The 27,440-nt window shown below is 53.8% G+C and overlaps 3 protein-coding genes across 21 annotated transcripts; 2 read left to right on the top strand and 1 right to left on the bottom strand.

Moving 5' to 3' along the window:
- Nucleotides 1-325: 325 nt before the first annotated feature.
- IRF3 (interferon regulatory factor 3) lies at nt 326-5,759 on the bottom strand. Of its 5 annotated transcripts, none has more exons than XM_081515048.1 (8): nt 5,398-5,759; nt 4,712-4,904; nt 3,889-4,060; nt 3,732-3,802; nt 2,709-2,895; nt 2,224-2,604; nt 1,220-1,335; nt 326-558 (listed from the first exon to the last, which is right to left on the bottom strand). In XM_081515048.1, the coding sequence occupies exons 2-8, from the start codon at nt 4,874-4,876 to the stop codon at nt 373-375; spliced, it is 1,278 nt and encodes a 425-aa protein (XP_081371174.1). In that variant the 5' UTR covers nt 4,877-4,904; nt 5,398-5,759; the 3' UTR covers nt 326-372. The 5 variants fall into 5 exon arrangements, with proteins under 5 accessions (XP_081371174.1, XP_081371173.1, XP_081371172.1 ...); XM_081515047.1 differs by having other exon boundaries at nt 4,712-4,884; XM_081515046.1 differs by having other exon boundaries at nt 4,712-4,884; nt 5,677-5,759.
- A 272-nt stretch (nt 5,760-6,031) lies between these two features.
- On the top strand, nt 6,032-12,789 carry BCL2L12 (BCL2 like 12). 5 transcript variants are annotated; one of them, XM_081515068.1, is made up of 7 exons: nt 6,032-6,117; nt 6,803-6,917; nt 7,131-7,273; nt 9,252-9,338; nt 9,425-9,516; nt 10,420-10,698; nt 12,568-12,789. In XM_081515068.1, the coding sequence occupies exons 2-7, from the start codon at nt 6,811-6,813 to the stop codon at nt 12,616-12,618; spliced, it is 759 nt and encodes a 252-aa protein (XP_081371194.1). In that variant the 5' UTR covers nt 6,032-6,117; nt 6,803-6,810; the 3' UTR covers nt 12,619-12,789. The 5 variants fall into 5 exon arrangements, with proteins under 5 accessions (XP_081371194.1, XP_081371199.1, XP_081371196.1 ...); XM_081515069.1 differs by lacking the exon at nt 6,032-6,117 and adding an exon at nt 6,327-6,431; XM_081515073.1 differs by lacking the exon at nt 10,420-10,698 and having other exon boundaries at nt 7,134-7,273.
- A 4,595-nt stretch (nt 12,790-17,384) lies between these two features.
- On the top strand, nt 17,385-27,307 carry PRMT1 (protein arginine methyltransferase 1). 11 transcript variants are annotated; one of them, XM_081515057.1, is made up of 12 exons: nt 17,385-17,430; nt 19,670-19,737; nt 19,928-20,037; nt 20,263-20,364; nt 21,137-21,292; nt 21,435-21,498; nt 23,182-23,324; nt 24,103-24,190; nt 24,284-24,399; nt 25,039-25,189; nt 25,499-25,620; nt 27,007-27,307. In XM_081515057.1, exons 3-12 carry the CDS (start codon nt 20,035-20,037, stop codon nt 27,088-27,090), a joined length of 1,029 nt encoding a protein of 342 aa, XP_081371183.1. In that variant the 5' UTR covers nt 17,385-17,430; nt 19,670-19,737; nt 19,928-20,034; the 3' UTR covers nt 27,091-27,307. The 11 variants fall into 11 exon arrangements, with proteins under 11 accessions (XP_081371183.1, XP_081371182.1, XP_081371178.1 ...); XM_081515056.1 differs by having other exon boundaries at nt 19,928-20,052; XM_081515059.1 differs by lacking the exon at nt 17,385-17,430 and adding an exon at nt 17,792-18,006.
- Nucleotides 27,308-27,440: the final 133 nt, after the last annotated feature.

Raw genomic sequence — 27,440 nt, 5'->3', positions numbered from 1 at the left:
ATGTCCCAAATTGAGCCCAAAGGCCACCCTCAAAGAACAGCCATTTTAAGAATGAGACCTGGATTCTGACCTGCCTTGTTTTCCTATTTTGTGACCTTTGTCCCTCTCCAAGACTCGGTCTTGGTCTGTAAAACCGGGGTGATTGACTAGGTCCCAGAAAAGAGAAGTAAAGTATCAGCTGCCCCTTGCACAGTACCTGGCCCTTAGGCAGTGAGCACCTAGGATGTGAGTGGCTTGCGGAGGTGGATAAACAGGCCTTAAGGAGGAATAACCCCTTGCTTGGATCAGGGCTGGCCCAGGGACACTAACACCAGACACACAGTGATGACCATGGCCAGAACCAGTTTATTGGTCAAGGTGAAGGGCTAGGGCTCAGGCCTCCCCAGCAACCTGGAAATCCATGTCCTCGACCAGGTCCTGGAGGTAGGCCATGTACTGGTCTGAGGTGAGGGAGAGTGGGTGGCTGTTGGAAATGTGCAGGTCGACAGTGTTCTCCAGGGAGGAGGCACCCCCTTCCCGTGCTAAGTCTACAAGAACCCTGAGGCACATGGGGACAACCTGTGGGAGATGGGGGGGAGAAACTGTCAGGAGACACCCAACACCATCCACTACCCAGGATAGGGTTGAGTAGACTACAAGTCCCAGCATCCTCCACTGTAACTCCGGATGAGCCATCAGGCCCAGGCCTGCTGGAAGTTGTAGTTTTCCCCATATTCACACCCAAGTTCAGTTCATTCGCTCAGTTGTGTCCAACTCTGCAACCCCATGGACTGCAGCACGCCAGGCTTCCCTGTCCATCACCAACTCCTGGAGCTTACTCAAACTCACGTCCATCGCGTTGTTTATGCCATCCAACCATCTTATCCTCTGTCATCCCCTTCTCCTCCCGCAACCAAGGGAGGCCACAAAAACTCTTAGGGCTAAGGCTGCTGAGGAGTTCCTAGAAGCTAGGGCTCAGCAGCTGGTACTCAGAAGGACTCTTGGGAGCTGAAGTATCTCACACAGGCTCCTAGGACTTGTAGTCCACCCACTTCCACATGGTTGGGCGAACTCAAAATAGGCTCTGGGAAAAAGGCCATTGGAGGGACACCCAGAAGCCCCTGAGGAAGAACTGGCAGTTGCAGAGACTGCCAGAAGAACTATGGGAGTTGTAGTTTCTGGAAGCAGCCTCCCTTTTAGAATCCACCCTTCAGCTTCAGGAGCCTGGGGCTGGCAGTACCTTGACCATCACAAGCCTCTTGATCCACGGCTGGTCCTGGGGCCATGACTGCCCCACACAGAACCAGAGGGTATAGAGTGGCGAGCGTCTGCTTCCTTCGATGAAGGCGATCAGATCTGGGGGCCGAGGAACAGAGTCAGGGATGGGAAGACGACCTTCTACCTGCCCCTCCCCCCTCCCCCAAAACCTCATTAACATCCATACCTTCTCTCCTGATCAAAAGCCCAGCATACCTCTGCCACCATGACTGGGGGCAGTTAATTTGGGGGAAAGCCCCTCCACTTAGGTACAAGCTTAAATGTTCCTCCTCCCTCCCTCTCATCAAGATGGGGCAGGGAGGTGAACCCCATCCCCACCCCCCACCCCGCCCAAAGCCCCAGCATTTGGATGGGGAAACAGGCCCAGGAGAGGTGTTCTACTCCCTAAGGATGCTCAGTGATTCTGGAGTACCAGGTCAGTGGTGGTTACTGCTCTTTAACCCCTCAAGACCACACTGTCCAATATGTAACCATTAGCCATGGCTATTTAAGTTTTAATTGTATCTAATTAAAATTAAATAAAACTTAAAATTTGCTTCCTCATTTTCACTCACCTCATCTAAATACTCGGCATCCACAGGCAGCTAGTGGATACCATGCTGGGCAGTGCAAATACAGTGCTATTTACATCACTGCACAAAGGTCTATTCGGATAGCAAGTCTCTAGAGGATATCTTTCTCCTGCATCTGTCTTTCCACCACAATTGGTAATAATGATAACGACTCTAGCAACTAATTGAGCCACTTCTGTATGCCGGGCCTGAGCCCCCTGTCAGCTCCAGGCAGGTAAGGAGGGAGGAGACAGTCTGCAGATTTCACAGGTTCAGAGTAGTCCATCCTTCTCCCCAGGTTCAACCACAAGCATAACAGCAGGGTCTGAATTCAATCTCCAACCTCCTGACCCCAAGATTTTAACCACCGTTGCCTCCTGTTTCCACAGCAGAGCGAAGGCCCTGCCTCACTCACCTGCTATGAAGGGCCCCAGGTTGAACACACCTCCTTCCCTGTCCTTCGGGACCTCGCCGTTAGGCTTGTGGCCACAGCTGGGGAGGAATTCCTCGCCTACGGCCCAGTACACATGGCAGTGCCCCAGCCTCTGGGCGCAGAGCCACTGCCCGGCTCTCCATAGGGCCAGCCCCCCACCCAGGCAGCTCAGCACACGCTGCACATAGTCTGTCACGCTCTTGTCTGTCAGGGATGCCGCGGGGTCCGGCAGTCGTATTGGCTGCCCAGGCAGCATCTTGTCCCCTGCTTCTGATCCCACCAGCCGCAGGCCCCCAGGGCAGAAGACAGTCTGCTGGAAGACTTGGTAGCCCCGGTAGAAGGCAGTCACCTCAAACTCCCAATCTGAGCAGCAGCAGCCGTAACGTGAAGGGGGAGAGAGAATGAGAGGCTGTGAGGGGGTTCTCGACCTGGGTTCTGGCCCCTCCCGCCGCACAGCTGGCACTCACCTTCCTCGTTCGCCAACAGCTGCTTCAGGGGGTTTTCAGAGAGTCCCGAGTTTGGGCAAAGAGCAGGGATGTCTGAGTCGGGGCTCAGCAAGAGCTGAGAGGGGTTCTCAGAGGCCACAGTCAGATTGGAGGACTCTCCTTCTGAGCTCAAGTCCATGTCACTCAGTAACTTCTCCACAATGTCTTCCTGGACAGGAAAAAATAAAGATCCAGGTATTTCCATGGCCTTTTCTGAAGACTTCCCACTAACCAAGCTTTATGTTCAGCCATGTGGAGACCCAGAGAGGAGACAGACCTGAGCTTTGCCCTCAAGGGGCTTCTAGCCTGGGGGAGAGACAGCCACCAGCACAGACAGTAAAAGATATACAGCTTGGGTGTATGCTGGGCACTACAGTGGCCTGAGGGGAGCAGCTAATTCCAACCCGAGGATCCGGCTCTGTGCAAGCAAGACCTGGGCAGAGAGGGCCTTCCCTGGTGGTCCAGTGGCTAAGATTCCCTGCTCCCAATGCAGGGAGCCCGGGTCCCATCCCTGGTCAGGGAACTAGATCCCACATGCTGCAACTAAGAGTTTGCATGCCACAACTAAGACCTGGTGCAGCCAAATAAATACTTTTTAAAGAAGACCTGGGCAGAGAAGTCTCAGTAGAATTTCAGAGAGGACTTTCCCCAGCACAGACATCAGCAAGATCTAGGATAGCGAGGTTCTGAGTTCACAAGAGGCTGCGAGAACTCTGCATGAGGAGGAAAGCTGTCAAATCCTGGAAAGGTGGGTTGGGGTCTTGAATGCCTGGTGAAAAGCTCTGAATTCCCTCTTGATGATGGCGCTGGGAAGCCATGGAAGGGTTGTGAACAGGGAAGGGTCAGGGGCAGACCTGGGTCAGGTTGGGGACAGACTGCAGGGGAGAGAATGGAGCCTGGGGTGACGGTCCCGGGGGAAGAAGATGACATTTGGACAGGCTGGTGAGGACACAGAGAGGAGATGGGGTAGAGGCTGAGGGCAGCATGGTTGGGGAGCCTTCTTACCTGGGTATCAGAGGTACTGTGTCTGCCATTGTTGTCTTGAGAAAGATCTGGCTCAGGCATGTCCCTGACTCCTGTCGAGAAAAATGGGGAGTGGAGTGGCGGCCCTGGGGACACTCGAAATCCCATCCCTCTAAGGGAAGCCTCACGTCCAGCACACCTGAGTTCACAAACTCATAGATCTTGTGTGGGTCGTGGGAGTCCTTGCTGTGGTCCTCCGCTAAACGCAACACTTCCTTCCGGTTCAGAGCAGACCGGAAATTCCTCTTCCAGGTGGGCAGGTCGGGCTTATCCTTCCCAGGAGTATAGGCACCACTGGCTTCAGCCCAGGCCTAGGGGACCAGTGGTGCCAAGATAATGGGGAAGATGACTTAGACCCTGCTCCAGGGGTCCTAACCCTGCCTGTCTGCTCTTGCCCTAACACCGTCCTCTCCGCTGGTATGTTCTAACTTGTCAAGGTTCCATCCCCAAATTCTCAGATTCTCTGTGCTCCAAGTCCCTCTACCTCCGCCCTTCAAAAACCTGTGCTTGCTAAGCCAGCCTTCCAGGTCCCAGTGAATGTCTGCCACCAACTTCCGAGGACACGCCCTGTAATAACCTCGGCCCTTCGCACTCGACCTCGGCTTACCACCACCGGTGTATCCCGGTTTGGTGGTAAGAAACCTCAGCTTCAGGGCCAAGTGTCGCCTCTAATATTACAAGGCCAGCCCTCAGAAATCCTACAACCAAGATTCCCACCCCAGGGGCCTCTGAACCCCCCAGGATGGATCTCCTTCCTTTTCCGGTTCTATTCACAGAACCTGGAGACTCCAATCCTGACTGCTCTCCCACACCAGTCTGCGGATCCTACCACCTACTCCCTTTCGAGTTCTAACTCCACCCACTTCCACCAGCCGGCAAAAATAGCCGGCAGCTCCAGGTGCGCTGGCCCCGCCTTCTAGGCCCCGCCCCCTCGGGGACTGCCCCGCCCTGCGCGCACGCACCTGGAAGATGCCGAAATCCTCCTGCTGGGCATCCTGCCGCAAGCCGTGCTTCCAAGGGATGCGGAAACGCGTGCGGCTCCGGTCCAGCCAGGCCACGCCCTCCAGCTCTCCCCGGTCCAGCTGAGATATCAGCCAGGGCAGTATCCGAGGCTTTTGGGTTCCCATGGTCTGGCCTGAGCGCAGAGAATACTTCCTGGGCACAGGCGGCCTCCCAGGCCCGCCCAGTCTGAGGGTTCCGCACCCAGACCTCCGTCTCAAGGGCCACGTCGCAGGTCTCTAACCTATATTTCCCTGGGGTACAGGAGACCTCCCATCCTCCACGGAGGCTAAATTCAGCGAGGACCCCCTCCCTAGCCCATTTTACACCCCTCCCCTCTTTCCCCCAGCTTCTGCTGTGTAGATATCTCTACCTCCCTCAATTCCGCCGGTGTAGACCTTCTCTCTTCCATTGAAAATGTCTCCCTCCCACCTACATCACCCAGTGCAGATACTCCCACCTCCAAGGTAGCGCCCTCCCTCTAGTTACTGCGGTGCAGATGCTACTGACCCGTAGACCTCCACCTCCCGCACTTACCCCAGTGAAGAGACCCTTCTACAGTTCCCCCCGCCGCCATGATCCTTTCACCCATTTCCACCATAGACCACCCAGCCTCTCCCAAACAACCTCCCCCAGGGCATGGCCTCACTTTTTAGAGTGGACTGCTTCCCATTCGCAGAGCGATCCTTCTCTCCCGAGATCCTCCAATATAGACGCCTCTTCTCCCCTCCTCCCTGCTACTCCTTCTAAGTTTGCTTTTTTTTTTTCTTCAGCCGATCTCGGTGCCTGCTATTGCTTCACTTTTTTCCCTGCTTGCTTCACTTTCCCCAGACTACACAACCCGCCTTATCCACTGTCAATGCAGACCCATCCTTTCTCCGGTTCCTCACTCCTGGACGCCACTAGCCCCTCAGTTTTTCCGTGTTACCTAAGTGTTGGGTCGGAAGGGTGTTGGCGCGCAGGTGCCAGGGCCCAGCCCTGTCTTTGGGGTCCCGTAGCTCTCGAATTCTCAGCTGCACACCCCCACTTCCCGTCAGTTGAGCTTTAGAGGTGGGGCTTCTTTTTCTCTCGATTTCTCCAAATAAAAAGGGCTTGATCGTCGTTTGGGTGACAGACCCCAGAGCCAAAGAGGCGGCTCGGTGAGCCGTGACGTCCGCTCACCTCCCACCCCATGCCCTTTTTAGGTGTTCCGACTATCGGCATGCTGGGAAAGTCACAAGCAAATTAGGCGGGACCCAGCGCTCCGCCCCTCTACGTCTGGGCCATCACCAACCCGAACCAGTGCGCAGTCGCGGGAAAGTTGTCCTAAGAAAGGAAAGTTTATACAAGTTCAGAGGAGGAGGTGGCGGCGGCGGTGGCCCAGGACCAGGTGAGCGGGACTTCAGCGAGGGCTTGGAGAGGAGGAAAGAAGAGGGAGCCGGGATCCACGAGCGGGCAACTCAGTCCTACTCCTCCGACATCCAAGCGTCTTTAGTCTCCCAAATTCTAGCGTGAGTCAGAGAGTGGAACTACACCTCCCAGCAGGCTGCGCGGCGAACCAGTAACGGACCGAGGGGAATGTTTGCTGCGAAGCCTGCTGGGATTGGTAGTTCTTGATCCTCTACGGACTTAAGTCTCTTGGCATCTTCCTTCAGAATCCAGAAGTCGGAGCCCTAAGGCCCCTTCTTCCTCGAGGACTCAGAGGTCTGAGGACACAGCCCTAAACCTAACCCTTCTCTCTTAGACTGAGGAGTTCAGACCCGCAGTCCTCTTCTTCAAAACCTCAAGCGCTCAGGCCCCAGACCCCTCCTCCCTTAGACCCGAGAATCAGAATCCCCAGACGTCTCCTCTCTCAGGATCAAGGTGTCTTTGTCCTCATTCCTCTTCTCTCTCTAGAGACAAGCATCGGGGCCCTCAGGCCCCGAAACTCCCATAAAAGACCTGGGATCCCCTTCCCTCTTTGGGGACTCACGAGTCCTGCTGGCTCCCTCCTCATTCCGGGACTAGGAATTTGGGCCCCAGCCTTCACTTCGCTCTGAGCCCTGGAGCCCATCCTCCATTTCCTTCTCTCACAGGTGCCCCCATGGCAGGCTCGGAAGAGCTGGGGCTCCGGGAGGACACGCTGAGGGTCCTAGCTGCCTTCCTTAGGCGGGGTGAGGCTGTGGGGCCTCCCATTCCGACCCCACCCAGGTAAGAGGAGTTGCCCGCCTTCCTCAGGGAGCTGCATTTGGGATGAACCCCTCTCCAACTCTTGCTCCTGGACTCAGTCTGTCTCCTTCCTTGCCTCTTTATATCTCGCTCTACTCCTTGTCCTGGGGTTTGCAGGGAAGGGCTCTCATAGGAGGACAAAGGGACTGCTTGCGAAGAGCTTCTGGGATCACTCTCTGAGGTCCCCTTCCCCAGGAGCCCTGCCCAGGAGGAGCCAACAGACTTCCTGAGTCGCCTTCGAAGATGTCTTCCCTGCTCCCTGGGGCGAGGAACCGTTCCCCCTGAGTCCCCTCGGCCTTGCTCCCTGCCACTCCGGCCCTGCTATGGTTCAGAGCCTGGTAAGAGATTTCCCTCAATCATCCAAGAACTGGCAGGGTCAGCAGCTTTGATTCTTAAAGCACAGAGAGAATAAGGAACTAGTTCAAGATCACTAAGGGAGCAGCTGTGGGGGGTCTCCAGCACCTACCTTCACCCACAACTCCCAGCTGGATTGCTATTTGTCAGTTCTGTGAGCGGCTTTAGGAGAGCTTTTGGTCCCTCTCTTTTATCTCTCTCTTTCCGCCTGTGCTTCCTTACCCCTAAACTTTTGTAGCCACCAGTATCCCCAGTACTAGATTTAGAAAAGGCAGAGGAACCAGAGATCAAATTGCCAACATCCATTGGATGATAGAAAAAGCAAGAGAATTCCAGAAAAACATCTACTTCTGCTTCATTGACTATGCTAAAACCTTTGACTGTGTGGATCACAACAAACTGGAAAATTCTTAATGAGATGGGAATACCAGACCACCTTACCTGCCTCCTGAGAAATCTGTATGCAGGTCAAGAAGCAACAGTTAGAGCCAGACATGGAACAACAAACTGGTTCCAAATCTGGAAAGAATTATGTCAAGGCTGTATATTGTCACCCTGCTTATTTAACTTATATGCAGAGTATATCATGTGAAATGCCGGGCTGGATGAAGCTGGAATCAAGATTGCCAGGAGAAATACCCGTAAGTTCAAAAGTGCAGATGACACCACCCTATGGCAGAAAGTGAAGAGGAGCTAAAGAGCCTCTCGATGAAAGTGAAACAGAAGAGTGAAAAAGCTGACTTAAAACTCAACATTCAGAATACTAAGATCATGGCATCTGACCCATCACTTCATGGCAAATAGATGGGGAAACAATAGAAACAGTGCAGGCTTTATTTTCTTTGGCTCCAAAATCACTGCAGATGATGACTGCAGCCATGAAATTAAAAGACACTTGCTCCTTGGAAGGAAAGCTATGACCAACCTAGACCACATATTAAAAAGCAGAGACATTACTTTGCCAACAAAGGTCCATCTAGTCAAAGCTATAGTTTTTCCAGTAGTCATGTATGGATGTGAGAGTTGGACCATAAAGAAAGCTGAGCACCAAAGAACTGATGTTTTTGAACTGTGGTGTTGGAGAAGACTCTTGAGAGTCTCTTGGACTGCAAGGAGATCAAACCAGTCAATCCTAAAGGAAACCAGTCCTGAATTTTCATTGGAAGGACTGATGCTGAAGCTGAAGTTTCAATACTTTGGTCACCTGATGCGAAGAGCTGACTCATTAGAAAAGACCCTGACGCTGGGAAAGATTGAAGGTGGGAGGAGAAGGGGACAACAGAGGATGAGATCGTTGGATGGCATCAGTGACTCGATGGACATGAGTTTGAGCAAGATCCAGGAGTTGATGATGGACAGGGAAGCCTGGCGTGCTGCAGTCCATGGGGTCACAAAGAGTTGAACACGACTGACTAACTGAACTGAACTGTACCCCCAGTAGGGAGGCAGGAGACCTGATTTTCTGTCACAATTACTGGCCATTTTGGTTGCATGAATCCTTTTCTCCAGTAGCAAAGTAGGAATGAGGAGGGGTGGGAATTGGACTTGATCAAGAGTGATCGGTGGGTTTTTTTCTCATACGTGAGCCTGGATAGACTAGTAATGGCTACTGGAGGGGCTTGCTTGAAGAGGATTTCACAGCTGGGGAGAAGAGTTCTGTGATGAGTTGCTTGAAAAGGACAAGGGATAGAGTGGGATACTGAGGGTCATTAAGCTGGGGTGTGCCATGTGTTTGCCTTCCTTAGATGGGATAATCTTCAAGGTCTAAACACTCATAAGTCCAGCTTGGGGAAGAGTACAAGGGTTTTTTTTAATCAGGTTTGCTCATTGGTCTTCAGTTTACCCCACTCTGAAGTAGAAATCATTGCTACCTGGCAAGATGATTGGGAAGAGAGAATACCCAAGTTCCCGATGTTGGGTCCAAAGTTCCTAAAGACCCATTATTGGCTCTTTTCATTCCAGGCCCTGCTACCCCAGATTTCTACGCCCTGGTGGCTCAGCGGCTGGAACAGCTGGTCCAAGAGCAACTGAGATCCCCACCTAGTCCAGGTGAGGTGCAGAGGGACGCTGGAGAAGGATGCAGGTAGAAGGGTCACCAGGGTTCTTCCCCCATCCAAATTCTCTTCTGCCTCCAGAATTACAGGGTCCCGCACCTACAGAGAAGGAAGCCCTGCTGCGAAAGCTGGTGGCCTTGCTGGAAGAGGAGGCAGAAGTCATCAACCAGAAGGTGATGGGTGGTCTGTTTCCCCTTTAGCTAGGATAGGAATTGCAGCATGGTTCCACACTGGGACCTGAAGCTGGATCTGCGTTCTCACTGGATGATCGGACAGGGGATGGTGGGACAAGGCTTCAGTGAAGGAGTGAGTGAAGGGTAAGCCAGGGCAGTACCTTAAATTACTGCCTTTCATTGATCCCTAGAGGGAGGTGGCTTATAGGCAAAGGACTGTGGCCACCAGAAACACATTCTAGGAAAGAGATTAGGACCAAGTGAGGAAGTAAGGGAACGTATGGTGATGGGAAAGGGTGGGAGGTGTGGTTTGAAGATGCTGATACTGTTTAGTTGCTAAGTCATGTCTGACTCTTTGCAACCCAATGGACTGTAACCAAAAGGCAGCTGTCTAAAATCTGAAGACCTGATTGACTATATAGGGCTATGACTTAGAATGTAGGAGAAAGGGACTGCCAGAGGGAGTGTGGCTTGTGGCTCTGTCCTGGAGTATAGTTGGCTCAGGAGCTTGGCCAAAGTGTATGGTCTTATTCATTGTATGGTAGAAGGCAAGGTTGCTGTAGACACTGGCTTGGCCTCCGGGGTCTCTGGGAAGCCCACAGAAGCGTCACTAGAATATTAGCAAGCTAGAACACATTTAATATAGGGCTTGGCCCTGATTGGCTGCTGGGGCCTTGGCAGGGGCGTGGCTTGGCTTCCCGAGTTCTTGGCCATCTTTCTGGGAGTTGCTTGGCTGAGACCTTATAGTCTAGTTTGTGATTGGCTGATGTGCCAGATAGGGGCGTGGTCTAGAGCGCCAGTTACACCTAGATCGCTCTTGAAGCCACGCCTCCAAGCTTCCTATTGGCTAGCTACGAGGGTGTGACTGAGGCTTACCCTGCTCTTCGCTTCCCTGTCCCACAGCTGGCTTCAGACCCAGCCTTGCAGCGCAAACTGGCACGCTTCTCTGCCAGTTCCTTCAGCCGCCTAGTGGAGCTCTTCTCTAGCCGAGAGGTCAGCTCTCGCCCAAGCCAAGTATTACCGTGCCCTGGGCCTCCGCCACCTTCCCCGGAACCCCTGGCCCGCCTGGCCCTGGCCATGGAGCTGAGCCGGCGCGTGGCTGGGCTGGGGGGCACCTTGGCCGGACTCAGTGTAGAGCACGTGCACAGCTTCGCGCCCTGGATCCAGGCCCATGGGGGCTGGGTGAGCCGCCAGAGCCTCTCTGGGCTTCTCTTTACCTAATTGTCATTGTATGTGTGTGTATTGGGGGTGGGGTGGGGGGACGGGGGTGGGGTCTTAAACCTTCCTTTCAGACATCACGAGTGTTCTCCTGCTTCCACCGTTCATCCATTCTGTGTTTATTGATCACCTACTGTACACCAGGCACTGCCGTGATAACTGCAGATGCCGTGCCCAGCTTTAACCACTCTGGTATACACAAAAAGTTATGAGTCAGAAACAAATTTCCTCATCTATAAAGGCAGGAGAATTCTGGTACCTACCTCAAAGGGTTATTGTGAGGATTAAAGTGGGATCATCCTTGGAGGTGCTTGGTCTTTGTGGGACGACTGTCTGTCTGAGCAGCGCTGCCTGCGGGAATGCCTTTTCCCCAGTATCCCCCTTCCTTGCTTCCTCTGCGCATCTGCTCAGGTATCAACCCCAGTGAGGCCTTCCCTGGTCCTCATTTAAAATCGCAGTCACCCCCCACACTCTCCCACCTTTCCATGCTTGCTCACTGCTTTAAATCCAGCGCTGGGCTCAGAGCTGGATGGGGCTCCTGTCTACGGACTAAATGACCTTTGGCTGCTGTCCTGGTCCCCTTGAACATCAATTTCTGGCTGCTCAGTGGACATCATCTCATTTACCGGCCTCATCACTGCTAGGCTGTCATTGCTTCACAGACTGGCAGGAGCTGGCTAGGTGTATTTGAGGAGCAGAGAGGTGGCCAGTAGGGCTGGAGCAGGGTGGGTGAGGGGGAGAGGGTAGGAGATGAAAGCAGGAGAGGCGGCCAGATCGTGCAAGTCTTTAGGCCTAGTGATTATGCTTAAGAACTTGCACGTTGAGTGAGCCAGGAGTTGTAAGAGGGCTCTTAGTATAGGAGGGATGCAAGCTGACTTGGGTGGTCACGGGCTCCCTCTGGCGGCCGTGTGGGGACTAATGTAGGGGGCAAGGGCGGACGTGGGGAGCCCCAGGGAGATGCCAGCGCTGGTCCAGGGAGGAGATGAGAGTGGATCAGACCAGGGTCGGGGCAGTAGAGAAATCTGGATTTAATTTGGAAATAGATCTGACAGATTTTGCTCATGGAGTGGATGGGGAGACCGAATGGGAGACAGGAGTTGTGGATGATGCTGAAGATGCCGATCTGAGCAGCTGCAGAGCTACATCTTATGTCCCCTGAGACCAGGAAGAGCAGAATGGAGGGGAACGTGGGGGGCAGGTTTGGGGAGGAGTTAGAGGTGATCAGAGGTGGTCCAGTTAAGGGAGAGAGACCCTCGAGACCTCAATGCAAGATGATGATGGAACAGTGGATATTAGTGTCCAGAGCTCAGTGCAGAAGCTGGTTTAGTCGTAAGAACATTTTAATCTTTAAAGAATGATAACACGCAAGCTTGGCCACATACTCAGGCAGGGCCTTTACTGAAATGATCCCATCTAAACCCCTCAACCACCTTATAGGATTCGATTATTATCCTGGTTTTATGGAGGCTGAGGGAAAGTCCTTTATTCAGGGTGGGGAATTGGAATTAGGACTTGAACGCAAAGTCAGGGCTCTTTATGTTAAAGCCCCAGGACTCTGTTCCCCTTCTTTCAGTCTCTCTCCCCCAACTGTGGGGCTCTGCCTCTCCCACCCACCCGCAGGACCCTGTTTCCACCCACCCTGGGTCTCTGATCCTTTCTTGGGTTCTCCATCCCTCACCTCTCATCCCTGTCTGCCTCTCTCTGGGTCTCTATCCCCTCCCCCTCTCTGGTTCCTTGCCTTCCTGATCTCTGCTCTCACTGGGCCAGTGTGGACACTGTTGTGAGTGGAGGACGCCACTCCACTCACAGGGGTCTGCCACTTTTCCCTTCCAGGAGGGCATCTTGGCAGTTTCACCCGTGGACTTGAACTTACCCTTGGACTGAGCTCTCCCTCAGAATTTGCTGCAAGATCAGACCTCATGTCCCTGCACTCTCTTTCCAAGCCTTCTTATTCCACTCAGGGCTGTGGGGTGGTGCCTGCCCTGTTTTTTGCAAAAAAAAAAAAAAAAAACTGTTTAAAATGTTCTCACATTAAAAACTTTTTCAAGTATTTAATTATGTGTTCTTTTTCTCAAAAACTAAAGGACTAAGTAGAGGAGATTTGGTTCAGGGACCTCTCTAGTTCATAAATTGGGGAAAGAACCAATTCATTCCTTCTGGAAATATTCATTTGGGGGACCTACAAACTCCTGTCACCTGACATTCAGCTTATTTAAAGAAATTCTGTAAATATGATTCCAGCTAATTACATTTTCCCCCTATTGCATGATATATTTATTCCAGCTAATCCTGTGCTGGTGGTCCTGGAGTCTTCCTAGCTATCTCCAGAACAAAGCTATGCTCTTCCTTCACGGGGCCTCCAGAACGCCATCCGCTTCTCATTTTTCTCTTCACACCGCTCCTTCTGAGCTTTTTTTGCTGGTTTCTCCTCATCTACCTGTCTACCAGAGAGTTGTCACCTTCTTAAGGCTATCACCCCCTTCACTGAATTATGTCTGTAAATGCCTAAAATGAAATGTACAGGATTACAAAGGAAGCCAAGTACAGTCAAGCCTGGGTATTCACAGATTCCGAATTCGCCTACTCATGAACACTTATCTGTAGTCTTCAAATGAATACTCATGTGCCTTTGCACTCACTGATTGGCATGCACCGCTCAGAGCAGTAAACGATCGGACTGACCCAGTGGGCACCTTTCAGCTCAGGTCGGGTGAGGCAATGCTGCCTTCTTGTTGCAGCTCTCACACTGTGTGCAAACATCCTTTCCACAGTCTATTCAGTGCCACATTTTTCACGTTTCTGTGCTATTTGTGGTGATTTCGCTGTCCCAAAGGGCCCCAAAGCATAGCCCGAGGGTCCTAGCCAGCATTCCTAAGTGAAGGAAGGCTGCCATGTGTCACAATTAAATACAGTTTGTTGTAGATCATTTTTGTTATAGTGCTGTTGGCTGCAAGACCAATGTGAATGGGCCCACTATACATTAAATAATGTGTCTACAGACAGAAAATACACAGAAAACCTGATTATATTTTGATGGGTTGATGAAAGTGTTGTGACAAGACACTTGTGGCAACCTGACCCTGTATCTCCCCCAGGATCAGGGGGGAACGGGGTGTTAGCCAATTCAATGTTTGTGATGACTTTGTGGGATATAACTAGCGCCAATAAGGATCCAGTGTGGAATAAAGCTTTCAAGATTAGTATAAAAATTAGTGGTATAATGACATGCCTCCTCATTAATTAAAAACACCTAGGGTGGGTCTCGTAACCATGATTTCTAAGTAGAGCAGGAATGACATTTGGAGATGGATCAGCTATGGTCGTGTGACAAATCATATACGTTTAGTGGCTTACAATAACACATTTATTAATCTCAGTTTCTGTGTGTCAGGGGCATGGGTGCAGCTTAGCAGGGTGCTTGGCTCAGGGTGTGACTATGCTGCTATCAAGGTCTCAGCTTCAGTCTCACCTGAGGCTGGGGGCCTCTTGCCAGTGCTTGTTTTAGCAGAATCATTGCGGCCTCATAGAGACACCCGACTCTTCAATTTGACTCAGGTCTGCTAACTACCTTTCTAATCACACCAACTCCCCAGTGATCTTGTCCATTTCTTGGTCTGTGACCTAATGCTGCTGCTGCTGCTAAGTCGCTTCAGTTGTGTCCGACTCGGTGTGACCCCATAGACAGCAGCCCATCAGGCTCCCCCGTCCCTGGGATTCTCCAGGCAAGAATACTCGAGTGGGTTGCCATTTCCTTCTCCAATGCACGAAAGAGAAAAGTGAAAGTGAAGTCGCTCAGTCGTGCCCGACTCTTCGCAACCCCATGGACTGCAGCCTACCAGGCTCCTCCGTCCATGGGATTTTCCAGGCAAGAGTACTAGAGTGGGGTGCCATATAGAAATATAACATGAGCCACATGTGTTCTTTAGAATACAACAGTAGCCCCATGAAAGCAAAGTAAAAAGTAAGTTAAATTAATTTTAACAATAATTTTTATTTATCCCATTTATCCAAAATAGAATCATTTTAACATGTAATCAGTATAACAAATATGAATGAAGTATTACAGATTCTTTTTTTATGTGAAGTCTTCAGAATCTGGTGTGTGTTTTACAGCCATAGCATATCTCAGCTGAGACTTGTCATGGTCCATTACTCAGTTGTCCCATGTGGCTGCCATCTTGGAGAATGCACAATCTGACACTTGACGACTCCCCCAGTTTTGCTTCCAGCCCAGACCTCCCCCCTGTACTCTATGTGGTGTGGAATTTGCTCAGTCATATCCAACTCTTTGCGACCCTATGGACTGTGCCCCACCAGGCTCCTCTGTCCATGGAATTCCCCAGGCAAGAATACTGGAATGGGCTGCCATTCCCTTCTCTAGGGTATCTTCCCTATCCAGGGATCAAACCCCAGGTCACCTGCAATACAGGGAGACTCTTTACCATCTGAGCCACCAGGGAAGCCCCTGTAGTCTATACCCAATGACATTAGTTTATTCCCTAATGCTATCGAGAGAATATGTTATAATTTTTCCTTCTTCATAGCAACACAAGAGCAAAAGTAATTGATTGGGTTAATTGGAAATCAGAAAAAAAAAAAGATAAGACACAAAAACCCTGCTGAAACATTTGCAGAAATAGAAAAAAAAAATTCCAAGGTAAGGGTCAAGATGTGGGTTCAGATAGTCTCTGCTTTTCAACAGACAACATTAAGAAAAGGAAAAGACAGGTCACAGACTGGGAGAAAAATGTAAAGTCGGTATACCTGACAGAGATCTGTATCCGGAATCTATAAAGAACGTTTACAATTGGTGAATAAGAAAACAACTCTCTTTGCAAAAATACACAAAAGACTTGAGCAGACAGTTGACAAAAGAAAATATACAAATGGGGGAACTTCCCAGGTGGTCCAGTGGTTAAGGACCCACCTTCCAGTGCAGGAGATGTGAATTCCATCCCTGGTTGGGAATCCTGCAGCAACTACTGAGCCCGCACGCTCTGGAAACTGTGCACCTCAACTAAAACCTGAAGCAGCCAAATTAAAAAAAAAAATTTTTTTTTAAAGAAAGAAAACATGCAATGGCCAATAAGCACACGAAAACACAAAAAGGTGCTGAACAGCATTGGCGGTCAGGGCAATGCAAGTCACAACAAGGAGATAATCTCTTCCTACGTAGGAGAGTGGTTAAAATTACAGACCGATTTTATCAAGTGCTGGAGGGGATGTGGAGCACCTAGAACTCTCACGCATCATCGATGGGTATGCAAAATGGTAGAACACCATAGGGAACTTTGGGGCAGCTTCTTATCAAGTTAAACATACACCTAGCATAGGACCCAACCATGTGCTCCTAGGTTTACCCAAGAGAATTGAAAGTGTACATCTACAGAAAGATTGGGACATGATGGATTATAGCCGCTTCACTCATAACAGCCCTAATCTGGAAACCACCCAGATGTACACCAAAAGGAAAATGTGATCGAGCCATACAATGGAATACTTCTCAGCAATAAAAAGGGTTGGACAATCGTTATATGCGACAAGAACGAATCTTGAAGGAACATTATGCTGAGAAAAACAAGACAGGCACAAAAGAGCACATACTTTTATAGGAAATTTTAGAAGCTGAAAAGATACACTATAGTAACAAAACACAGTGATTGCTTCTGGGGCTGGGTGGGAGGGCGGTGTTGACTACAAAGGGTCGTGAAGGAACTTTCTAGGGTGATGGATAACATTCCACGAGTAGCAGTTATCTTCATTCAACTAGTAACTTTTTCTACAGGTCGAGCGAAGCCACTTGGAGGAGCTGGCGACTGAGTTGTGCCGAGACTGACTCAGATGGCCAGACTTGGCAAAGGCCAAGTGCTTGAGTGGGGTCACTGGGTTTAAAAAACTTGGAACAATTGAGTAGAGGGCTAGAGATTCAATACCTCTAAGCCTGAATCCCATTTCTGACTTGCTTCGGGATCCCGGACAAGACCTCCCTCTTTTTGAGCCTCTCACTGCTTCAGTTTTCCCTCAGGAAAATGGGCACAAGCTGTCTTATTCCTCCTTGGATTCCCTACAAGGTGGGAGAAGGCACAGAATGGACGATGAGTGACAGTTTGTTTGAGCCAATCTCTGGAGCCTAAAGCCTGCTTTCCTTTCTCGTGGACCAATCGACATGTTCTCCTTGAGGCCAGCCGCTTGGTGGAGGCAGGTCGCAAGCCTCATGACGTCACATCGTTAATAAACCAATAGTAGCTATTAAGAGGCGGGTACTTTTGGTGATCGTTCTATTTCAAGATGTCCGCTTAGCGCAGTGTCCGCCGGGAAGCTTTGAGGCGGTACTGGAGAAGGGGCGGGAACTCTCGGTAGATTCTGCCCAATCGTCAGTCGCGCTTCTTGCGATAGACGGGCAGTCTTTCCCATCCCCGTCGACTTAAGGGGGCGGGGTTCGGCACGCCAGACTGGGCGGGCACCTCAACTTTGATGGGCGTCTCCTTCGCCCAATGGATAAATGGCATTTCCAGACGGGTCACCTCCGCTGCCAATGAGACCTCCTGGCTGGGTCGCGGTGGGCGGGCCGTAGACCCTCCGGTATAAGGCGGTCCCGGGGGGAGTGCGGAGAAAGGGGGGGGGTCTCGGCGGCCGGAGGAGGAGTAGACGCGGGTGAAGATGGCGGCAGCCGAGGCCGCGAACTGCATCATGGAGGTGAGCGCCAGGAGCGCCGCCGGGGGCGGGGAGCGGTTTGGAAGTCGGTGTTTTACGCCTCCGCCGTGGGGGAAGGGGCTCTGAATCGCAGGATTGGGGTTGAAGGCCCCTGGCTGCACGGAGGGGGGCGCCGCGTGCTCCGTATCCGAGAATACCGTTTGTAGTGCGGGTTCCCTAGCTTTCGAGGGCCTGAGGCGCCACGCGGAGCCGAGGGCCTACTGCCCCCTCCCACGTGGAGGAGGGCTGGGGGCGCTTCCGGCCTGGCCCCCACGTGGCCGCGGCGCGGTGGGTGGGGAGGGGGTGTGCCGCGCCCGCTGGCCCGGCGGGTTCCACGTGCGAGACAAAGGCCCCGCCCCCGGCCGGGGGAGGGGCGCCCCGGGGGGGGGGCGGAGAGGAGGCCCGGACCCTCCCTCCGAGGCCCCCTGCCCTCCTCCCCCGGGATCGTGACAGACACCTCGGGGTGGGACTTACGTGGGGACCTCAGCGCAGTAATGAGGCTCTTGGGAGGGGCAGTGTCTTTCGACCCTCAACAGACCCCTTCCTGGGAGCAGGGCATCTGCTCAGGCGTCGGTCCAGGTTTTGTGCATTCTTGCGTTGGGATTGGAGGAAGACGAGGAATTGGTTCCCTCTGGGACCCCTCCCACCCGCCCCCCCCCTCAGTTTCCTGTCTCTGGATTCTCCCCCTCTTTGGGAGCTGGGGGGATGGGGCATGCCCCTGTGACCTCCCTCTGGTCGATGGGGGGGGATCGAGCTGAAGGAGATCTTTCCTGATTAGGCGCTGTGCACCCCCTTGTGGCCATTTCTGAGTGTGTGGGAGGGACATCTTTTTCATGGGGCGTGTCTCCAAGCCCCCCTCCCTGTCGAAGCCCTCCCGGGCGAGAGGAGAAAGAATCTGTCCTGGGAAGGGGATGTGAGGCAATGGAGGCAGCGGATTTACCCACTGCTGGCCCTTCCTCTCCCTGGGGTATTTGTGAGGGTGGGAGTTGACCTCCTCCTTCCTGAAGCCCTGTTTGAGGGTCCTGAGCCTGCTTGCGTGAAATGGTATCCGGTGAGGTGTGATTCTGTTGCAGCTATGTGGGGCTCGTCCCGATGCTGTGTCTGAAGCGCTCTGGGGGCATGTCTGGCGGCGATGTCAGTGGTGTAGAGAAATGGGCCCCCGTGGGAAGTCCCCTCACCCGCCGTGTTTCTGTATCCGCGTCATTCACTGGCTTGGGTAGGATGGAGGTGGGGCTTGGAGCCCAGGGGTTATGTCTGTGATTTCACGCTTCTTGGCGCCTGGAGAGTGCTTGCATCTGGAAGAGCTGTGATCTGTTGGGCTTTCCGTACTCTCACCTCTTCTTAGCTTGTAGCAGTCTCAGGAATGGGAAATGAGGTCCCAAGATGCATGCCTTGGGGGGCAGCCCCCAGGAGGTCACTCCAGAGACTCTCCCTTGGCTCTCTGCTAGAGGAGGGCCTTCTTGGCTGGAGGAAATATCTTCCTCAGAGGTGGATCCAGGACTCAGCCCCTGCCCTGGGGAGTTTCAGGGCCTGAGATGGTGGTTTGGATGGGGAATAGATGGGGTTGAGGGTCCAGGGTCTGGCCTCCTCTGTGGGACTCTGCCCTCCTGCTCAGAGGATCATAATCAGGAGATTGGCAGTCCCTTGTTTTGTTTGGGACTCCCTGAGTCCCAGGCAGGAGCTAGCAGCCCGTGTGCCAGCTCTGGTGGAGGCGCCCGTGTGCCACACCTCCTTTCTGGAATCCTCTCAGATGAGAGACTGCTTTGCAGAGGTGGCAGATGCCCAGTGGGTACACCCTGCCAGCCCCCTTCCCCCAGCTACGAATGGTACCCCAGGATGAGGCTTTGTGTCAGGAAGTGTCATCTAATCTGGGGAGATTAGACGATGAGGGGGAGTGACAGCTGGCAGTGCCCTTGTGCCTGGCGGGTGCCAGTTCCTCTGCCCTGGATGGGGGAGGCGTGTGTGCTCAGGTGCCTGGCCCAACAGGGGCAGTGTGGGGGCAGGCCACCATCTCTCCAGCCACAGCTGGGATAGAACCCCCTCCCTGCTCCCCCCACTTCTCCCCCACCCCTGTTGAAAACAGCCTTGCCTCTTTACTTGTTCCTTCTCCCACCACTGCTCACAAAGGAAAAGCAAAATTGTAGGAAACACCTCCTTCTCCCCCAAGAGCCCGGGTCGCCTGGCCTGGCCCTCCCCTAGCCGCTCTGGTAGCTAATCCTTTCTCCCTGTTACTCTCTCCTAGAATTTTGTAGCCACCTTGGCTAATGGGATGAGCCTCCAGCCGCCTCTTGAAGAAGTAAATATCCTTTTGTGAGACCCCTTCCCACATACACATATCTCCTCACACGTCAGGCCCTTTCTAGTGGTCTAACTGTGATCCCTCTTGCTTCAAACCACTTTAACCTTTGCCCCCGAAACACTTAGTCCAGACTCCGTCCAGGTTTTGGCCCCTACCTGGCCTCCCCCAATACTGTGGCTACTTCCTTAACTCCATTTACAGCCCTCCCCACCTTTGTCCTTCCCTGTGTCTGCCCCGCTTCTGCCTTCCTCTCCCCTCCCTTCCCAGCTGTGGGCTGAGCTAGAGACGGGGGCAAAGAGACTGGAGAGATGGTAGGCCTGGCTGAGGTATCGGGGCTGCCCTCCTGGATGGTGCTCTGGCGGTGGGGGGTTCCTGGGAGAGGCAAAACGGCAGGTGGGGGCTGTAGGGTTGCCATGGTATGGTTTGGGGAGTGGTTCTGTATACTCCAGGGAGGAGTAGAGACCTGCCTGGAGGCTTGCAAATCTGTGGGGAGCCCCCAGATTTGACCCCATTTGCTCCCGTTCACCCCCTCCCAGGTCTCCTGTGGCCAGGCAGAAAGCAGCGAGAAGCCCAACGCTGAGGACATGACGTCCAAAGATTACTACTTTGATTCCTATGCTCACTTCGGCATCCACGAGGTGAGTATGGACAGACAGCTCCTAAAGCTGCCGAATCTTCCGGGGCGGGGGTAGTGTTGCGGAGGGCTGGAGCTTCATCTCTGACGCATGCGCACTGCCTTCCCTGTCGGCGGGCCGCCCCCTCTGCGCAGGCAGAGCTCACACTCCGGGGTCGCCTCCCGCAGCCGTTGCCTGGGAGACGGGGTTAGCCAGGCGCTCTACCGGTCCTCTCCTGGGAGGCCGGGGTGGGAGCGCGCATGTGCATCTGAGACGTCAGCCCGAGGTCAGGGCCTACCGGTCTTTGCTGCCCTCTAGTGACCGGCAGCGGGACTGTCCCCCAGCGGCTCGAGCCCAGTGTGCTGGTCTTCTCCACCCTTTTGCCCGTGGTGGAGGCTGAGGTCCCAGAAAGCAGCAGAGATGGGGTGGGAAGATTTTTCTCTTTCCTTTTCTTTTTTTTAATTGTTATAAAATATGCATAACAAAATTTACGGTTTTCACGTGGGCGGTTCAGCTGCTTTGGCTTCCTGAGGACTTTTTAAAGTCAAGGCTCTACAGGGGGTTAGGCGGCAAAGGTAGAATCTGCCTAAGATGGGATTTTGGTCCATCCAGTCCGATTTCACGTAGGGAAACTGAGGCGTGTGGAAGGGAAATGACGTGTCCCAAGGGGACTAAAGCAGGTTTGAGGACTGAGCGCTAGGCCTCAAGTTGATCAGCATGTTGGAGGCCAGGACACCCTGGTTTTCAGCGGGGGACGCCGGTCCCCTCATGATCTCTTTGTTCCCACCCCTGCCAGGAAATGCTGAAAGATGAGGTCCGCACCCTCACATACCGCAACTCCATGTTTCACAACCGGCACCTTTTCAAAGACAAGGTGGTACTAGACGTGGGCTCGGGCACAGGGATCCTCTGCATGTTTGCCGCCAAGGCCGGGGCCCGCAAGGTCATCGGGGTGAGTGTCCTAGGTGGCCGGCCGGGCCTGGGCCTGGGGACAGAAAGGGGGCCCCTTGGAGCTCAGGGATTGGGTGGAGGGGAGTGTGGACGGAGGGTGGGACTTGGGGGGATCTCACCCTCCCTTCTTCCTGGGCCCCCAGATCGAGTGTTCCAGTATCTCTGATTATGCGGTGAAGATCGTCAAAGCCAACAAGTTAGACCATGGTGAGCCCAGGAAGAGAACGGGGTCTTTGGGGAGGGAGCGGGGGACCCCAGCTTCCCCGGGGCCCCTTGGCAAGGGAATGGGGGCCATGGAAGTCAAATTCAGGCATTCCTCCCTGAGGCTCTGGGCTGCGGACAGGCCAAAAATCCAGCCTTCTCAGAACCCACCACCTGACAAGCCGTCTTAGAATCTGCATGTCAAAGTCACAAGCTTAGTGCTTCGGTCTTTTATTAAAAAAAAAAAAAAAGCTCAAGCAATCTTGAGTTTTTTCAGCGAGTGATAGAGTCACGTGGTTGGCACATGAGGCGTATAGTAAGAAGTCTCCCACCCACCTCTCAGCCACTCTTCTGTAAGTGCAGCCAGCACTCCCTCCCACAGAAGTTCATACTGATGAACAAATAGGCATGTGTACATTTCTACATCCACATGCTGGGTTTGGACACAGACAATGTTGCATACATGCCCTTTGCGATTTTCATCTGCGTATCATGTAGTTCAGCGCCTGACACGATGTTGAGAGGATGCTGCTTTTTGATGACCGCTGTCCTCTATCTTCACCTATATATATACCAGCTCTGTTAACCAAGTTCCTGGTCATGGGCATTTGAGCTTCCAAGACTTTCATCCCCGACGTGTAACACCATCATCAGTAATATATGAACTAGTGTTATCTGTGAGGTCAGTTCATAAAAGTAGGGTTGCACAGATCAAAAGTGGAAGAAAGTTGGGCAGAAGCTGCCACATAAGAGAAACTAGTGTAATGAATCCCCAAGTTCCCATCACTCAGCTTTAAATACCTCCTTTTGAAGCAAATTCCAACTACAAATCCTGCCACGCGTGTCTCTAATAGATAAGGCCATTTAAAAAAACATGACCATGGGAATTTACTGACAGTCCAGTGGTTAAGACTGCTTTCACTGATAGGGCCCCACTCTGATCCCTGTTAAGGGAACTAAGATCCCACAAGCTATACAGAGCAGCCAGAAAGACAAAACATGACCATGGCTGTTAGTGGCAAAATCTCTTTTATTTTTTAACCAACCTGTGTGTTGACTTTTTTTTTTTAGATTTTACTTTGCTGCGTCAGGTCTTAGTTGCAGCATGTGGGATCTAGTTCCCTGAGCAGGGATTGAACCCGGGCCCCCTGCATTGGGAGCGCAGAGTCTCAGCCACTGGACCACCAGGGAATCCCATGGGCTGACTTCCAGTAGATTTCAGCAAGGGAGCTGCTCTGGCCCATACAAAACCCTGACCCAGAAGCAGGTCATCTGCAAATGGTTTGCCACCAGGTTCCCCATGAGTGTGTGATGCATGACGGGTAAGGGGGTAGCTGCCTTTCCCGCTCCGTCGCCTAGAGTGAAGGGCTGTCTGCGCCAGGCCTCATTTTGCTTGGTTAATAGCAAAATCTTAATGTCAGCTAATACCTAATTCATGTCGTTTCTGTTCCTACCTCAGAAATATCTCATGATGAATGAATTTTAAAACTAAGTTGACAGGGTGTGGCTTCAGCTCACAGAGTTCTTTAAAGATGCCCCAACACAGCCCCCAGCCCTTCCTTGAGAAGACAAGGCTGTCCCAGTGGGGTCCCCAGGCCCTGGGATGTCCCCACCCCCACCCCCCCCCAGGGGAAGCAGGCAGACGGCTGTCCTCAGGGCGGGTGGCATGTGCCCTTGTCTGCCCCGCAGTGGTGACCATCATCAAAGGGAAGGTGGAGGAGGTGGAACTCCCGGTGGAGAAGGTGGACATCATCATCAGCGAGTGGATGGGCTACTGCCTCTTCTACGAGTCGATGCTCAACACTGTGCTCTATGCCCGAGACAAGTGGCTGGTGAGGCCCCCGGCGGGGCGGGAGCAGCTCCTGCAGGCCGGGGTCCTTCTCTTGAGCCGGTGTTGGGGTCCGGGCAGAAAAGGAAAGCTGTGCTGAGTGCTTCCCATCCCAGGGACTGAGTACAGGGGCCGGAAGGCATCTCCTACATGGATGTTACGAGGCCCACGGGCAAGATGGAGGGGGCCCAGTACCGGAAGCTAGACAGGGACAGGGAGATGGTGCTAGGAAAGAACCACAGCAGGCCAGAGGGATAGGGAGGGACTAGGGGGAACTGTGGACCCAGGTGCTGTCAGAGCAGGCCTCCCAGGGAGCTGACCGAGACCTGAACCCAGGATGGGGTGGAGCCACATGGGATCTTAGAGGCAAAGCACACTGGACAGAGGGTTTTGGCCAGTGCAAAAGTCCTGGGGCAGGCGCGAGTTCGCTGTGTGTTGAGCAGTAGGGAAGCTGCAGTAGAACAAGGATCAGGAAGGAAGTTGGAGGTGAGGGGTGGAGGGGCCCGTACAGGTCTCGCGGGACCTCGTGGACATGTAAGACTTTGCTTTACTCCTCAGAGGGGTGGGGTTAGGATGAGGTCTGACTTAGATGCTCCTCAGAGCCATCAGGCAGCTATCTGGGGAGTAGACTGAGGCTGGAGACCAGTGAGGAAGCCGCAGCAGGAGTCCACCTGGGAAGTGCTGAGCTCAGACCAGGGCGGTGTCGGGTGGATAAAGAAACAAAACGGGGCAACCTTGCTGGGTCCCCACATCCTTCACACCCTTGCCCTGCTCCCCCGCAGGCACCCGACGGCCTCATCTTCCCAGACCGAGCCACGCTGTACGTGACGGCCATCGAGGACCGGCAGTACAAAGACTACAAGATCCACTGTGAGCTCGGGGCCCGGGGAGCTGACGGGGCAGGGACTGGCTGGGTGCCGGCTACCCCCGTGGGCTCACCCCTCCTCCCTGGCTCCTCCCCAGGGTGGGAGAATGTGTACGGCTTCGACATGTCTTGCATCAAAGACGTGGCCATCAAGGAGCCCCTGGTGGATGTGGTGGACCCCAAGCAGCTGGTCACCAATGCCTGCCTCATCAAGGTGAGCGGGTAGGGTGGCTGGGGGTCCCTCAGGGTCAACCCAAGAAGAGCCAGCACCTGTCCCAAGCGTGGGACCTCAGAACCCAGCACGCTTGCTTGTCTGAGGTCTCGGGAGCTTATATACACACGTGGGTCCCTGATAATACTGACAGCCATCATTTTTCAAGGTTCCCCCTCTCAGCCCCCGGTATCAACTCTCACAAGGATGTGGGCGTCAGGCCAAACTGGGTGGAGGAAGGAGTTTGTAGACGGAGTTGGAGAGGCAGATGCCCTGACCGGGTGAGCCTCCGTGGCCTGAGGCAGGACCCCCAGTTTTGCCCTGAGCAGTCAAAGGATTTTAAGCAAGGCTGTGACACGATCCTTTTCTAGGCTGTCATGCTGACTGATAAGGGATGTCTTGGGGAGAAGGCGGGACCCAGGAAACCCTGTTAAGATGCTGCCACAGCAGAGTGGGGACACTGGCCGGGGGCAGGCAGTGGAGAGTGGAAACTGGGTGATTCTCCAAGGAGCAATATTCCTTCTAGGTCGACCTGTCAGATTCGGGGTTGGGATTGGGAGAGCAGGGGATCCAGCAGGGCCCCCGAGGTTTGACCGCTGGGCCAGAGGTCAGGGAAGGGGGCTCACGAGGCTTTTCCTGCAGGAGGTGGACATCTACACGGTCAAGGTGGAAGATCTGACCTTCACCTCCCCCTTCTGCCTGCAAGTGAAGCGGAATGACTACGTGCACGCCCTGGTGGCCTACTTCAACATCGAGTTCACCCGCTGCCACAAGAGGACCGGCTTCTCCACCAGTGAGGCGGGGCACGGGGGTGCGGGGATGGTGGGGCCTGTGACGGGAGTGGCCACAGGGAGCCACAGGAACCTGGAGGCTTCTGGCACCAGCTCTGCTAGCCAGCCTGAGCGCACGGTGCTCCAGTCTCTGTGCCCGTGAAAAAGCCCGTCCGTCCCAGGCTTGAACAGGGTGAAGAAGGGACCACAGTCACCGCTCCATCAGTAGACTCTGGAGAGCAAGGGGACCCCGTGGAGGGAAGGTGGGGGTGAGGAAGGACAGGCGGTGAGGTGAGTGGGCCGGGCTGATGCCGCCCCTCACCCACCCCCAGGCCCCGAGTCCCCCTACACTCACTGGAAGCAGACAGTGTTCTACATGGAGGACTACCTGACGGTGAAGACGGGCGAGGAGATCTTTGGCACCATTGGCATGCGGCCCAATGCCAAGAACAACGTGAGGCTCTGGGGGGTTTGGGGGGTGGGCTCAGGCACCTCTGCCTATTCTGGGGCCCTGGGACCTCTCGGCCCCATACCCACCAGCTAGCCTGGCACTCATCTGTCTGGCCTGTGCCCCCCAAGCCCTTACCCCCAGTCTGCCTGTAGACCACAGTTTCATTGAGCACCTACTGGAACCCAGGGGGCCCTGGGGACCCAGCCATGATCAGGCCAGACCCCTGCTGTTCAAGTTCTAGACAGGAGAGTCATGTCAGCGCCAGCTGGTGACGCCTTCTGTGATCAGCTGGGAAAGGGGCTGGCAGGTACTGGAGCAGACGAGGCCAGAGGATATCCTGGCCCGGGATTGGGAGCGAGAAAGGAAAGGAGGGCTGTTTCATCCGCTAAGATGTGGCAGGGAAGCAGGTCTGGGGCAAAGTCAGGAGCTCAGGCATGGGTGGGAGGACTCCTGGGATGGTGGAAGGAAGGTCTAGAAGTTGAGGGGTGTGGCCTGGGCTGGAAATGTCAATGGAGTGGTGCTGTGTGAGCTTGGATGGAGGGGAGCACCCCACGGTGGCCCCCACTTTCTAAGGGAGGTAAGAGCCGGTTTCAGCAGCTGTTCAGCCCCTGCACCACGTCATCATCTGGAGACATTCTGGGTGCCACAGTTGAAGAAGGGGCACAGCTGGCATCTAGTGGATGGGCAGGGGAGCTGCTCTGTCTGCAGGGCACAAGATAAGACTCCTTCACAGGAAAAGAGTGGTCTGGTAGCAAAAACCCAAACCAGAAACTGAAAGAGACCCAAAGAGGGAGGAGGGAGCTGGGAGTGAAGTGCAGTGAGGTCCAAGGGGAGCAGCAGTTCTTGAAGTCATTGGTGGCTTTGTCCCAGTCTTTCCATGGGGTGCTGGGGGCCCAGACCACAGGGTGGGCCCCAGGAGTGTTGGCCTCCAGGAAGCTTTGGAGGAGAGGAAGAGGGGACAGCGGCGTGGGGCCACGGAGTTAATTTTGAGAGGAGAAAGTTTGCTCGAGAGAGGTTTGCTTCTTGTAAGAGAAGAAAGAACTTTTGCTGATGAGGATGGTTTTGATAAAGGAAATCTTGATAAAGGAAATCGTATGATGCAGGAGACAGCAACTGCCCCTCCCTTTCCCCTCCACCCCCCCCCCCAAGGAGAGGGATTGGCTGGGTTCCAGGTGGTTTTGAGGATGTCACGTTGGAAACCTCATGGGGAATCGGCACAGTTCGAGACAGATGCTGGGTGTGGGAGCAGCAACGTGGTGTCTCCAAGGAGGGTGTGTGGACAGTTGGGGACCCGAGGCCCCTCAGGCAGGCTGTGCTGTCTCCCCTTTCCCCCACTGTGCTCTGCCTGCTCTGTCCCAGTCCCCTCTCATGCCTGCACTCTCCCCACAGCGTGACCTGGACTTCACCATCGACCTGGACTTCAAGGGCCAGCTGTGCGAGCTGTCCTGCTCCACTGACTACCGGATGCGCTGAGGCGGTGCCCGGGTTCTCCCACCCCAGCCAGGCTGGCCCTGCAAGGGCCCAGGGGCTGCGGCGTTCTTAAGCGGTTTCGGGGCTCCCCCTTCCTCTCTCTCCCTCCCACAGAAGGGGGTTTTAGGGGCTGGGGGTGGGGGGGGCACATCGTGACTGTGTTTTTCATAACTTATGTTTTTATATGGTTGCATTTACGCCAATAAATCCTCAGCTGGGACGGCAGCTCAGCTTCCTGGGGGCACGGTGGGGTTGGGGTTCTGTCTGCAGGCGTCCGAACCACCCAGCGTGCAGAGACAGCGCCTGCTGGCGGCTGCAGGTCTCACCACTTCTGTGTCTCTGGGTCTTGCTAC

This window comes from Giraffa tippelskirchi, chromosome 7 (assembly GCF_054371585.1).
Source record: "Giraffa tippelskirchi isolate mGirTip1 chromosome 7, T2T-mGirTip1v1.2.pri, whole genome shotgun sequence".
Taxonomy (NCBI): Eukaryota; Metazoa; Chordata; class Mammalia; order Artiodactyla; family Giraffidae; genus Giraffa; species Giraffa tippelskirchi.
This window is presented reverse-complemented; position numbering and strand designations above follow the sequence as displayed.